At 43.0% G+C, this 13582-nt stretch overlaps 1 protein-coding gene across 3 annotated transcripts in view; it reads left to right on the plus strand.

Annotated features, from left to right (window-relative positions):
• Nucleotides 1-13582, plus strand: part of slc39a10 (solute carrier family 39 member 10) — a 73768-nt gene that overhangs the window by 34666 nt on the left and 25520 nt on the right. For all 3 annotated transcript variants that reach the window (XM_014163912.2, XM_014163913.2, XM_014163914.2), the window contains one exon: nt 8074-8249. In XM_014163912.2, coding sequence (XP_014019387.1) covers nt 8074-8249 — 176 coding nt within the window. The remainder of the gene's footprint in view (nt 1-8073; nt 8250-13582) is intronic.

Consider the following 13582-nt stretch of genomic DNA (forward strand, 5'->3'; position numbering starts at 1 on the left):
ATACCCCCCACAAACTTCCAGGGAATTTGCTAACAATTTACTAAATTACTCACGATAAACGTTCACAAAAAGCAGAACAATTATTTTAAGAATTATACCTACAGAACTCCTTTGTGCAATCGAGGTGTCCGATTTTAAAATAGCTTTTCGGTGAAAGCACATTTTGCAATATTCTCAGTAGATAGCCCAGCCATCACGGCTAGCCATTTAGACACCCACCAAGTTTAGCCCTGACCAAAATCAGATTTACTATTACAAAAGTTTGATTACCTTTGTTGTCTTCGTCAGAATGCACTCCCAGGACTGCTACTTCAATAACAAATGTTGGTTTGGTCCAAAATAATCCATCGTTATATCCAAATAGCGGCGTTTTTGTTCGATGCGTTCCAGACACTATCCGAAATGGTAAATCAGGGTTACGAGCATGGCGCAATTCGTGACAAAAAAATTCTAAATATTCCATTACCGTACTTCGAAGCATGTCAACCGCTGTTTAAAATCAATTTTTATGCCATTTTTCTCGTAAATAAGCGATAATATTCCGACCGGGAATCTCCGTTTAGGTAAACAGAGGAAAGAAAACAAAGCATTCGGTCGACGCGGGCACGCGCCTGAGTCTCACAGTACTGTAACCAGCCACTACCCAAACGCTACTTTTTTTTCAGCCAGAGCCTGCAAAGCCACGATTCAGCTTTTTGCCGCCTTCTGAGAGCCTATGGCAGCCGTAGGAAGTGTCACGTAACAGCAGAGATCCTTTGTAATGGATAGAGATGGCAAAGAAGGCCAAGAAATGGTCAGACAGGGTACTTCTTGTACAGAATCTTCTCAGGTTTTGACCTGCCATTTGAGTTCTGTTATACTCACAGACACCATTCAAACAGTTTTAGAAACTTTGGAGTGTTTTCTATCCAAAGCCAATAATTATATGCATATTCTAGTTACTAGGCAGGAGTAGTAACCAGATTAAATCGGGTACGTTTTTTATCCAGCCGTGTCAATACTGCCCCCTAGCCCTAACAGGTTAATATTGAATCATTTCTGCCCTCAGAATTCCTATTCATTATATTAATGGGCCATTTTCATTTTGTCTGGCTTGCCGTTCCAAATAACATTTATTTTTTTGCTCATATAATAAAAATTTAAACGGTCAACCGTAAGTGAAAACCATAGACATAAGCAAAAAGGTAAACTGTGATATGACTAGAGTTGATCAGGGTGATTTTTCCACCAACAGACATGTATTTTCCTTTCCATGGTAGCAAGATCTTATCTGTTTTTGCTAACTTTCGATTTAAATGTCTTTCCTTTGGGATATGTACAGTCGTGGCCAAAAGTTTAGAGAATTACACAAATATTAATTGTCAAAGTCTGCTGCCTCAGTTTGTATGATGGCAATTTGCATATACTCCAGAATGTTATGAAGTGATCAGATAAATTGCAATTAATTGCAAAGTCCCTCTTTGCCATGCAAATGAACTGAATCCCCCAAAAACATTTGCACTGCATTTCATCCCTGCCACAAAAGGACCAGCTGACATCATGTCAGTATTTCTCTCGTTAACCCCGGTTGTTAGTGTTGACGAGGACAAGACTGGAGATCATGCTGATTGAGTTTGAATAACAGACGGGAAGCTTCAAAAGGAGGGTGGTGCTTGGAATCATTGTTCTTCCTCTGTTAACCATGGTTACCTGCAAGGAAACACGTGCCGTCATCATTGCTTTGCACAAGGAAGGGCTTCACAGGGAAGGATAAGATTGCACCTAAATCAACCATTTATCGGATCATCAAGAACTTCAAGGAGAGCGGTTCAATTGTTGTGAAGAAGGCTTTAAAGCACCCAAGAAAGTCCAGCAAGCGCCAGGACCATCTCCTAAAGTTGATTCAGCTGCAGGATTGGGGCACCACCAGTACAGAGCTTGCTCAGGAATGGCAGCAGGTAGGTGTGCGTGCATTCTGCATGCACAGTGAGGCAAAGACTTTTGGAGGATGGCCTGGTGTCAAGAAGGGCAGCAAAGAAGGCACTTCTCTCCAGGAAAAACATCAGGGACAGACTGATATTCTGCCAAATGTACAGGGATTGGACTGCTGAGGACTGGGGTAAAGACATTTTCTCTGATAAATCCCCTTTCCGATTGTTTGGGGCATCCGGAAAAAAAGCTTGTCCGGAGAAGGCAAGGTGAGCGCTACCATCAGTCCTGTGTCATGCCAACAGTAAAGCATCCTGAGACCATGCCTGTGTGGGGTTGCTTCTCAGCCAAGGGAGTGGGCTCACTCCCAATTTTGCCTAAGAACACAGCCATGAATAAAGAATGGTACCAACACATCCTCTGAGAGCAACTTCTCCCAACCATCCAGGAACAGTTTGGTGACGAACAATACCTTTTCCAGCTTGATGGAGCACCTTGCCATAAGGCAAAAGTGATAACTAAGTGGCTCGGGGAACAGAACATTGATATTTTGTGTCAGGAAACTCCCCAGACCTTAATCGCATTGAGAACTTGTGGTCAATCCTCAAGAGGTGGGTGGACAAACAAAACCCCACAAATTCTGACAAACTCCAAGCATTGATTATGCAAGAATGGGCTGCCATCAGTCAGGATGTGGCCCAGAAGTTAATTGACAGCATGCCAGGGCGGATTGCAGAGGTCTTGCAAAAGAAGGGTCAACACTGCAAATATTGACTCTTTGCATCAACTTCATGTAATTGTCAATAAAAACTTATGAAATGCTTCTAATTATGCTTCAGTATTCCATAGTAACATCTGACAAAAATATCTAAATACACTGAAGCAGCAAACTTTGTGGCAATTAATATTTGTGTCATTGTCAACTTTTGGCCACGACTGTATGTCCACATCTCCATCAGACTATTTTATTGGTAAACTACACAGTAATGTACCTTTTTTTTTATTTTTTTATGGTCCATTACGTAATATAGTACACATGTCGTCATTTCCTTTTAATCCAGAGAGGTTAGAAAAGGTATGTAGATCCTCTGAGGCTGTGGAGGGATACTAGTTGTGGATTTTAAAGAAAACGACATGAATCATCAGCGTACAATGACAACTTTTTGTTTTTAAGCCCTGGATTTCTAATCCCTTAATATTGTTACATCTGTTTTTAACAACTAACATTTCGATGGCAATAATAAAGGGATTTACCCATAGTGGAAAACCCTGTCTTACTCCTCTTGACAGTTTAAAACTTTCTGAGATGTAGGTGCCTTTTGGAAAACTGCAAGTGGGCTGTCATGTGGCTTCCATCTAGCCACTCTGCCATAAAGGCCTGATTGGTGGAGTGCTGCAGAGATGGTTGTCCTTCTGGAAAATTCTCATATCTCCACAGAGGAGCTCTGTCAAGGTGACCATTGGGTTCTTGGTCACCTCCCTGACCAAGGTCCTTCTCCCCTGGTTGCTCAGTTTTGCTGGGCAGCCTGCTCTCGGAAGAGTCTTTGTGGTTCCAAATGTTTTCCATTTAAGAATGATAGACCACTGTGTTCTAGGGGACCTTCAATGCTGCAGTAATTTGGTACCCTTCCCCAGAGCTGTGCCTCGACACAATCTTGTCTCGGAGCGTAACGTACAAGTCATTCAACCACATGGCTTAGTTTTTGCTCTGACATGCACTGTCAACTGTGGGACCTTATATCGATGGGTGTGGGCCTTTCCAAATCCTGTCCAATAAATTGAATTTACCACCGGTGGACTCCAAGTTGTAGATTATTTTTTTATTGAACCTTTATTTAACTAGAAAAATCTCCAAGATGATCAATGGAAACCGGAGCTCAATTTCGAGTCTCACAGCAAAGGGTCTGAATACTTCTGTAAGTAAGGTATTTCTTTTATTTTTTTCCTTAAATGTGCCAAAACAATTACCTGTTTTTGGTTTGTTATTGAGGTATTTTGAATAGATTGCGGAAAATATATTTAATACATTTTAGAATAAGTCTAACAAAGTGAAGGGGTCTGAATACCTTTCGAATGCACTCTATACTAGTACATTTGTAACAAACGATTTTTAAAGCATTTCTTAACTTCCATTAGACCAAATGGGCCTCATCTCATTTAGCAATTACATTTTATGTTGACCAAATTCAACACTCCCCACTTTCAGATTTTGGACAGGAGTCAGCTCTTGCTTCACCTCTTCCTCTCTGGCACTATTTAATTCGAAAGGCCAAGCAACTGGTGTGAATGCGGAATATGAAGCAGCGACACAACAAATACTGATGCAGAATCTTCTGATAATAATGGTTGGCAAAATCTCACTAAAGTGAAAAGCTGTGTTTCACCAACAGATTTAAATAAAACACATACATTATTGACACATTGTCACCATAACCAAGTTAACAGCCGCAACATTAGCTTGCTTAGCCATATCTAAAATCTCATTGGTTGAAGAGTTGTTCCAATTTCAGAAGCACTAAAATGCATTCATGTCATCTTCACCAACTGGGAGCTATGAGATTTCAAGGACTATCTAAGTACGACAGTTTACCTGGCTCAAAGGTTAGCCACCTTTTGTGGCATATGCATATTCGCTTCATGGGCATCAACACCTGAAGGGTGTGTCACAAAGCAGGATAGAGGAGTTGGCGACCAACTTTGGTAAACATTTTTCAATATAACTCAGGATAACCTGAGGGGTGTGGCCCACAACTGCAGCATATTATAGGATGTTTGCTGCAACAAGGGTGTGTAGACAATGTTGTTCCAGTCCTACAGAGGGGAGGGTAGAGGTCTTTTTTTTTTTGTATGCCCTTTGGAATGTCAGTGGTGCTAAACTCACACCATTGAAGCTCCCCGGATGGCCATTAAAAGGGATTAAGCCAGAGAGAGGACACTAACCTTGACTCACATAAACAAGATGTTTTCACACAAATCCCAATGTAACATCCCTAGCCACTTAAACAGAGCCATGTCAATAATTAATTTTGTCCCCTATGAATCCACACGTTATTTACCAGTTTACCTACTTCTGGAGTTCGTTCAATAGACATAACATTTAAATGTTTTGGACCGTTTAAGGGCCCAATGCAGCTGTATTTATATCTATATCAAATAATTTATTGGCAACAATTACAGTGCATTTAATAAATGTTCCTTATCAATCTACACACAATACCCCATAATGACAAAGCAAAAACAGGTTTTTATACATTTTTGCACATTTGAAAAATAGAAATACTGTATTTCCATAAGTATTCAGATCCTTTGCTATGAGACTCAAAATTGAGCTCAGGTGCATCCTGTTTCCAGTGATCATCCTTGATTGTTCTACAACTTGATTGGAGTCAACATGTGTTGAATTCAATGATTGGACATGATTTGGAAAGGCACACACCTTTCCTATATACGGTCCCACAATTGACAGTGCATGTCAAAGCAAAAACCAAGCCATGAGGTCGAAGGAATTGTCCGTAGAGCTCCGAGACAGGATTGTGTCGAGAAACAGATCTGGGGAAGGGTACCAAAACATTTATTCAGCATTGAAGTTCCCCAAGAAGAGTGGCCTCCATCATTCTTAAATGGTAGAAGTTTGGAACCACAAAGACTCTTCCTAGAGCTGGCCGCCCGGCCAAACTGAGCAATTGGGGGAGACGGACCTTGATCATCGAGGTGACCAAGAACCCGATGGTCACTGACAGAGCTCCAGAGTTCCTCTGTGGCAATTGGAGAACCTTCCAGAAGGACAACCATCTCTGCACCACTACACCAATCAGGCCTTTTTATGTTAGTGGCCAGACAGAAGCCACTCCTCAGTAAAAGACACATGACAGCCCGCTTGGAGTTTGCCAAAAGACACCTAAAGGACAACAGACCATGAGAAACAAGATTCTCTGGTCTAATGAAACCAATATTGAAGTCTTTGGCCAGAATGCCAAGCGTCAAGTCTGGAGGAAACCTGGCACCATCCCTATGGTGAAGCATAGTGGTAGCATCATCATGCTGTGGGGATGTTTTTCAGTGGCAGTGACCGGGACACTAGTCAGGATCGAGGCAAAGATGAACCGAGCAAAGTACAGAGATCTTTGATGGAAAACCTGCTCCAGAGCACTCGTGTTATTAGCAGAGGGGTCTGGATCCCTCTTTTTGTTATTGGTCTATCAACCAATTTACCACATGGTGATTTCACCTTGGAAAGCTGAAATTCTCACCATGCAAACCTGCTGATTAGATCATGTGTAGATTGTATTTTCAACCAGCAACTGAGGAAATAATACTGATGAACATTTTTATACTTTTACGGTGTTTCTTTTCGTCAGCTGTACAATATGATTTAAAACACTTTTTTAAAGCTTAATTTTGACTGCACTGGGCCTTTTTAAGTTGAATTTCCCCATAGGAAGGCACATGTAATTTTTTTTTGGTAATCAAAAATCTTCTCCCTGTTAGGAGATCATGATAATATCTGTCTGAAAACGAATAGCCTTGATTCCTCAATACCTCACCCCACTCTCAAAGCTCGTTGGAAGAGGAGTTGAAAGCTAATACAATTTTATGACGCAGTCCCTGTTGCGGTCTTCAAATGATGTTTTTTTGTTATCCCAAAGCTGAGCTTAACAGGCATGCTCCCAAAACTAACATCTAATAGCTGTGTAATTAAAACTTTGTCGTGCCCTGTCTCTTTCATTCGCGCACCCCCCCCCCCCCCGTGAAGAACGCCTGCCTCTTGTTTCCAAAAGGACTTGCAGCATTTGGAGATTTGTAATGATTTTTAATCCTTTGGGCAAAGCGACAGCAACTGCTTGATTCACTCCCTGTACAGCTATTCAGACAACTACAGAATGATCAGGGATCACTTTTTCATTAACCACCTGAGACTAGACAGATGAAAAGATGCATGACGAGGTGTTTCATTCATTAGTTATTTGTATAAATTTGGACTATCGTTGTTTGATCTATTTGATGTTAGCGTTAAGACCGCTCACTCCTCCTATTTTTATAATTTTTTTGTTAATGTATAATATTTGCTGACGCTACTTTGGAATACACCTCTGAAACGACTAGGGGTTAACAGGTCCATGAACACTTGGTTTAACCTATCCAGTCGAGATAGACCAGTGACCACCCCGAGAGAAGGAAAAAAGTATTTAAACCTTTCCAAAGGCTGCACTTATTTGATCCCGTGAGAGCGTTTGTGATCCCTGTGAAGCGTAAGGAGTCACATGTCGCATGCAGGCCCACTGAAAGTTATGTGATTACCCTGCCCTATAAAATAACTGGAAAACAATGGTATAAATTTGCTTTTGGGGCTTCAAGGAAAGGGTTTCTCCCACTCCTTAACTTGCAGTTGGAGTGTAGTTATTGTCATTAGAATTTTGTGGTTATTTAGGGTTACATGTATAATAACCTGAACAAACCAACTAAGGCACTGTTATTAGTCAGGCCACCTCCAAAACAGGCTACGCAATCTTCACAACATATTCATCGAAAACCAATTAATTTTGACGTGGCAAGAAAGGACTGTCGAAGTCCACCCTTGACATCAATTGTCTGAATGATGAGCCTGCAGTTTCAGTCTTCGGCACCTGCCAGACCTGAATGCTGGCGGCAGAAGCTAGTATCGGTCTAGCGAATGCGGCACACGTTTGTGTGACATTGAATTTCACACTACATTAAACATCTAAATTGTTCTTTAGTTTCTCAGTTTTCTAGAGCCCTGGCCCCAACGATGACTGTCAAACTGGTCCTGTCATGACCATATACTTTTATGACCTTTTGATACATTGTTTCCGTTTTAATTCTGGGCCTCTGTTTTGAATAAATGTTCGAGGAGCAAGGACAAAATGAACTCATAATGACATTTTTCAATAGCGATGGAAGTGGTTGTTACAAAATCTCACTCAAGAAAGTAAGCCTATGAATGCCAACAGCTTGTGGACGGTAGACATTTCTTCAGCAGGGGGACAGGTTTCTGACTGGTGTCACTCCCCCTTCACAATATTTTTTTGCATTAGATGCATAATGCTCCTTCCCTTATGAGTTGTGGTATGACTCTTTCTCTTTCTTCACTCTCTCTCGCCATCTTTGTCTCTCTCACCCCCACCCCCTTTCTCTGTTTGTGTGTAGTGTGGGTCTGGATGTGGGGCTTTGTCTCCATCACCATTATCAGCCTGCTGTCCCTACTGGGTGTAATACTGGTGCCCATCCTCAACCAGGGCTGCTTCAAGTTCCTGCTCACCTTCCTGGTTGCCCTGGCTGTGGGCACGCTCAGCGGAGACGCCCTGCTCCACCTGCTGCCACATGTGAGTACTTCCGGCTCCACTGACCCTGTGTGACACCTCAGTTTCTCAGATAGCCACCATGGCACCCAATCAACCTACACACATCCACCAACAGGTTCAGAGACTTGTTTGGGTTGGCACATTTTTTGCTTTGTCATTTAAGGGGTATTGTGTACGGCTTGATGAGAAAAAACAACAATTTAATCAATTTTAGAATAAGGCTGTAATGTAACAAAATGTGGAAAAAGACACTAAGTACCTTACTGTAATAGATTCCATTTAAATGGGCAAAAATAGCTTTTTTAGCATTTTTTGCTGTGACTTTTTCTGGGAGTGGTCTGAGTGGGGAGGGGTAACTGAAAACTAGCTGTTACTAGCAGAAAGGTTTAGACCTCTCTCGTTATTGTTCTATCTACCTTGGAAAGCTGAAATTCCCCCCATGCAAACCTGCTGGTTAGGTCCTGTGTCGATTGTATTTTCAACCAACAACTATGAGAAAATGACACTGATTTTAACTTTTGTTATATACTTCTACAGTGTTCGTTTCAGCTGTACAATATGTTATAATACACAGGAAACGCTTAATTTTGACTGCACTTGGCCTTTAACCTCTCTAGGATAGGGGGCAGTATTTTCACATCCGGATAAAAAATGTACCCGATTTAATCTGGTTATTACTACTGCCCAGAAACTAGAATATGCATATAATTGTTTGATTTGGATAGAAAAAACCCTAAAGTTTCTAAAACTGTTTGAATGGTGTCTGTGAGTATAACAACCTGAGAAGATTCTGTACAGGAAGTGCCCTCTCTGACCATTTCTTGGCCTTCTACACTCTCTTTATCGAAAACAGAGGATCTCTGCTGTAACGTGACACTTTCTAAGGCTCTCAGAAGGCACCAGAACATTGAATGATGACTTTGCAGTCCCAAGCTGAAAAACAGTAGCTCATTTGGTTAGTGGTCGATCTGAGAACAATGAGACGGGCGTGCACGTGAAGAGGCCATTTTACATTTTCAGTTATTGAACGAAAAAGACGTCTCCCGGTCGGAATATTATCGCTATTTTACGAGAGAAATCGCATAAAAATTGATTTTAAACAGTGTTTGACATGCTTTGAAGTACGGTAATGGAATATTTTGATTTTTTTTTTGTCACGATACGCGTCCGCGCATCACCGTTCAGATAGTGTCTTGAACGCAAGAACAAAACAGAGGATATTTGAACATAACTATGGATTATTTTGAACCAAAACAACACTTGTGGATGAAGTAGAAGTCTTGGGAGTGCATTCTGACGAAGAACAGCAAAGGTAATCCAATTTTTCTTTATAGTAATTCTGAGATTAGTGAACGCCAAACTTGGTGAGTGTCAAATTAGCTAGCCCGTGATGGCGAGCTATCTACTCAGAATATTGCAAAATGTGCTTTTGCCGAAAAGCTATTTTAAAATCTGACATCGCGATTGCATTAAGGAGTTCTGTATCTATAATTCTTTATTTTATGTTTTTTGTGAACGTTTATCGTGAGGAATTTAGTAAATTCACCGGAAGTTTTCGGTATGTTTGCTAGTTCTGAACATCACATGCTAATGTAAAAAGCTGGTTTTTGATATAAATATGAACTCGATTGAACAAAACATGCATGTATTGTATAACATAATGTCCTAGGAGTGTCATCTGATGAAGATCATCAAAGGTTAGTGCTGCATTTAGCTGTGGTTTTGGTTTTTGTGACATTATATGCTAGCTTGAAAAATGGGTCTGTGATTTTTCTGGCTGGGTACTCTCCTGACATAATCTAATGTTTTGCTTTCGTTGTAAAGCCTTTTTGAAATCGGACAATGTGGTTAGATTAACGAGAGTCTTATCTTTAAAATGGTGTAAAATAGTTGATTGTTTGAGAAATTGAAGTAATAGCATTTCTAAGGTATTTGAATATCGCGCCACGCGATTCCACTGGCTGTTGACTAGGTGGGATGATTTCGTCCCACATACCCTAGAGAGGTTAAGTCGAATTTCCCCAATAGGAAGACTTTTTACAGAATGTCAGATTGATGATTCACCTGCTGCCCCACGTGAATTAAAGCTATACTTGGAAGAGGGGAGCTGGGCACCCCACAACAAGAATGGAAATATCTATGCAGGCCCCCCCAAAATAAAAATATTAACATCTGGCACCCCTAAGAGACATGGGGCACCCCCAAGAGTCAATGTCAGGGCCTAAAAACGTTTTAATGCCTCTCAGGTTTTTTTTACCAACCAAAATATTTGTTTTGCGTTAAACAAAATGGATGAGCATGCTTAGTAACGTTTCTAAAACAAGATATGTATTACTAGTAAGAAGTAATGTGGTATATTTCTCAGTTTAATGTAATATTTAGTGACCTGAGTCTTTTAACCAAATATCACAGATTCTGCTGCCCCTTTAAGGTTACTGTGGTAACGGGGCCACTTGAGTCTTCAGTGTGCCTTACTGATGGAAATTTCGGCTCTTTTTGCTGACTGATCTTTTCGACTCGTTCAGTCATAATAACTCATCTTTTGACTAATTTCGTTCATTTGAGTCAGTCATGCCCAGAGCATTCAGGACCCTCTACTGGGCATCGATGAACTGAACTCTCGAAGTCATGATTCTTAAGCCTCTGGTTCACATGTCGTTCACCATAGGGGGCTCATTGGAGCTGTCATTTGTGACGCAAACGTGCTTTAAACAATGTACATGTGTGTATTGCTGGGCATACAAACATATACAATTATTTATTGATGCGTTTATTACAAGGTCTAGACTAGTTGTGGCTGTAACTGGACTAGGTTTTGAGCAACTCTTGGCAAAATGCATTCCTTGACTGCCGTGAGGGTGATGAGCACAATGTTGTTTGCGAACTGCAGCACTCCAAATGTTACGTTGTCGAGTTTTGAGTTTGTTGAGCTGTGTATGTTTTGGTTCTACAAAGCTGTTTCCAGCATAACATTCAATAATCAATTAATGGCATTCATTAATGCACCATGCAATCAATTGTAAGTTCCTCCACACATATGCCAGACAGTTGGTGGTCGGAGCACGTCTCTGGAGTCGCTGAGCCGGAGGAACGTGTATTAATCCTGCTTTAGGACTCATTACGGCCGGCACTAGCAGATCAAACGAACAACTTAAATTAACAAGTCACTCATGAAAAACAAATCATGACTCTTGAGTCAGTACATTTACATTTAAGTCATTTAGCAGACGCTCTTATCCAGAGCGACTTACAAATTGGTGCATTCACCTTATGATATCCAGTGGAACAACCACTTTACAATAGTGCATCTAAATATTTTAAGGGGGGGGTAGAAGGATTACTTTATCCTATCCTAGGTATTCCTTAAAGAGGTGGGGTTTCAGGTGTCTCCGGAAGGTGGTGATTGACTCCGCTGTCCTGGTGTCGTGAGGGAGCTTGTTCCACCATTGGGGTGCCAGAGTAGCGAACAGTTTTGACTGGGCTGAGTGGGATCTGTGCTTCCTCAGAGGTAGGGGGGCCAGCATGCCAGAGGTGGATGAGCGCAGTGCCCTCGTTTGGGTGTAGGGACTGATCAGAGCCTGAAGGTACGGAGGTGCCGTTCCCCTCACGGCTCCGTAGGCAAGCACCATGGTCTTGTAGCGGATGCGAGCTTCAACTGGGAGCCAGTGGCGAGAGCGGAGGAGCGGGGTGACGTGAGAGAACTTGGGAAGGTTGAACACCAGACGGGCTGCGGCGTTCTGGATGAGTTGTAGGGGTTTAATGGCACAGGCAGGGAGCCCAGCCAACAGCGAGTTGCAGTAATCCAGACGGGACATGACAAATGCCTGGATTAGGACCTGCGCTGCTTCCTGTGTGAGGCAGGGTCGTACTCTGCGAATGTTGTAGAGCATGAACCTACAGGTTCGGGTCACCGCCTTGATGTTAGTGGAGAACGACAGGGTGTTGCCAAGGTTCTTAGCACTCTGGGAGGAGGACACAATGGAGTTGTCAACCGTGATGGCGAGATCATGGAACGGGCAGTCCTTCCCCGGGAGGAAAAGCAGCTCCGTCTTGCCGAGGTTCAGTTTGAGGTGGTGATCCGTCATCCACACTGATATGTCTGCCAGACATGCAGAGATGCGATTCGCCACCTGGTTATCAGAAGGGGGAAAGGAGAAGATTAATTGTGTGTCGTCTGCATAGCAATGATGGGAGAGACCATGTGAGGATATGACAGAGCCAAGTGACTTGGTGTATAGCGAGAATAGGAGAGGGCCTAGAACAGAGCCCTGGGGGACACCAGTGGTGAGAGCACGTGGTGCGGAGACAGATTCTCGCCACGCCACCTGGTAGGAGCGACCTGTCAGGTAGGACGCAATCCAAGCGTGGGCCGCTCCGGAGATGCCCAACTCGGAGAGGGTGGAGAGGAGGATCTGGTGGTTCACGGTATCAAAGGCAGCAGATAGGTCTAAAAGGATGAGAGCAGAGGAGAGAGAGTTAGCTTTAGCAGTGCGGAGAGCCTCCGTGACACAGAGAAGAGCAGTCTCAGTTGAATGACCAGTCTTGAAACCTGACTGATTTGGATCAAGAAGGTCATTCTGAGAGAGATAGCAAGAGAGCTGGCCAAGGACGGCACGCTCAAGAGTTTTGGAGAGAAAAGAAGGGAAACGGGTCTGTAGTTGTTGACATCGAAGGGATCGAGTGTAGGTTTTTTGAGAAGGGGTGCAACTCTCGCTCTCTTGAGGACGGAAGGGACGTATCCAGTGGTCAAGGATGAGTTGATGAATGAGGTGAGATAAGGGAGAAGGTCTCCGGAAATGGTCTGGAGGAGAGAGGAGGGGATAGGGTCAAGCGGGCAGGTTGTTGGGTGGCCAGCCGTCACAAGTCGCAAGATTTCATCTGGAGAGAGAGGGGAGAAAGGGGTCAAAGCATAGGGTAAGGCAATGTGAGCAGGACCAGTGGTAGAAAGTGGACCAGCGGTGTCGTTTGACTTAACAAACGAGGAGCAGATGTTGTCAACCTTCTTTTCAAAAGGGTTGACGAAGTCATCCGCAGAGAGGGAGGGGGGGGGGTATTCAGGAGGGAGGAGAAGGTGGCAAAGAGCTCCCTAGGGTTAGAGGCAGATGCTTGGAATTTAGAGTGGTAGAAAGTGGCTTTAGCAGCAGAAACGGAAGAGTAAAATGTAGAGAGGAGGGAGTGAAAGGATGCCAGGTCCGCAGGGAGGCGAGTTTTCCTCTATTTCCGCTCGGCTGCCCGGAGCCCTGTTCTGTGAGCTCGCAATGAGTCGTCGATCCACGGAGCAGGAGGGGAGGACCAAGCCGGCCTGGAGGATCGGGGACATAGAGATTCAAAGGATGCAGAAAGGGAGGAGAGGA

This window comes from Salmo salar, chromosome ssa21, assembly GCF_905237065.1.
Source record: "Salmo salar chromosome ssa21, Ssal_v3.1, whole genome shotgun sequence".
NCBI lineage: Eukaryota > Metazoa > Chordata > Actinopteri > Salmoniformes > Salmonidae > Salmo > Salmo salar.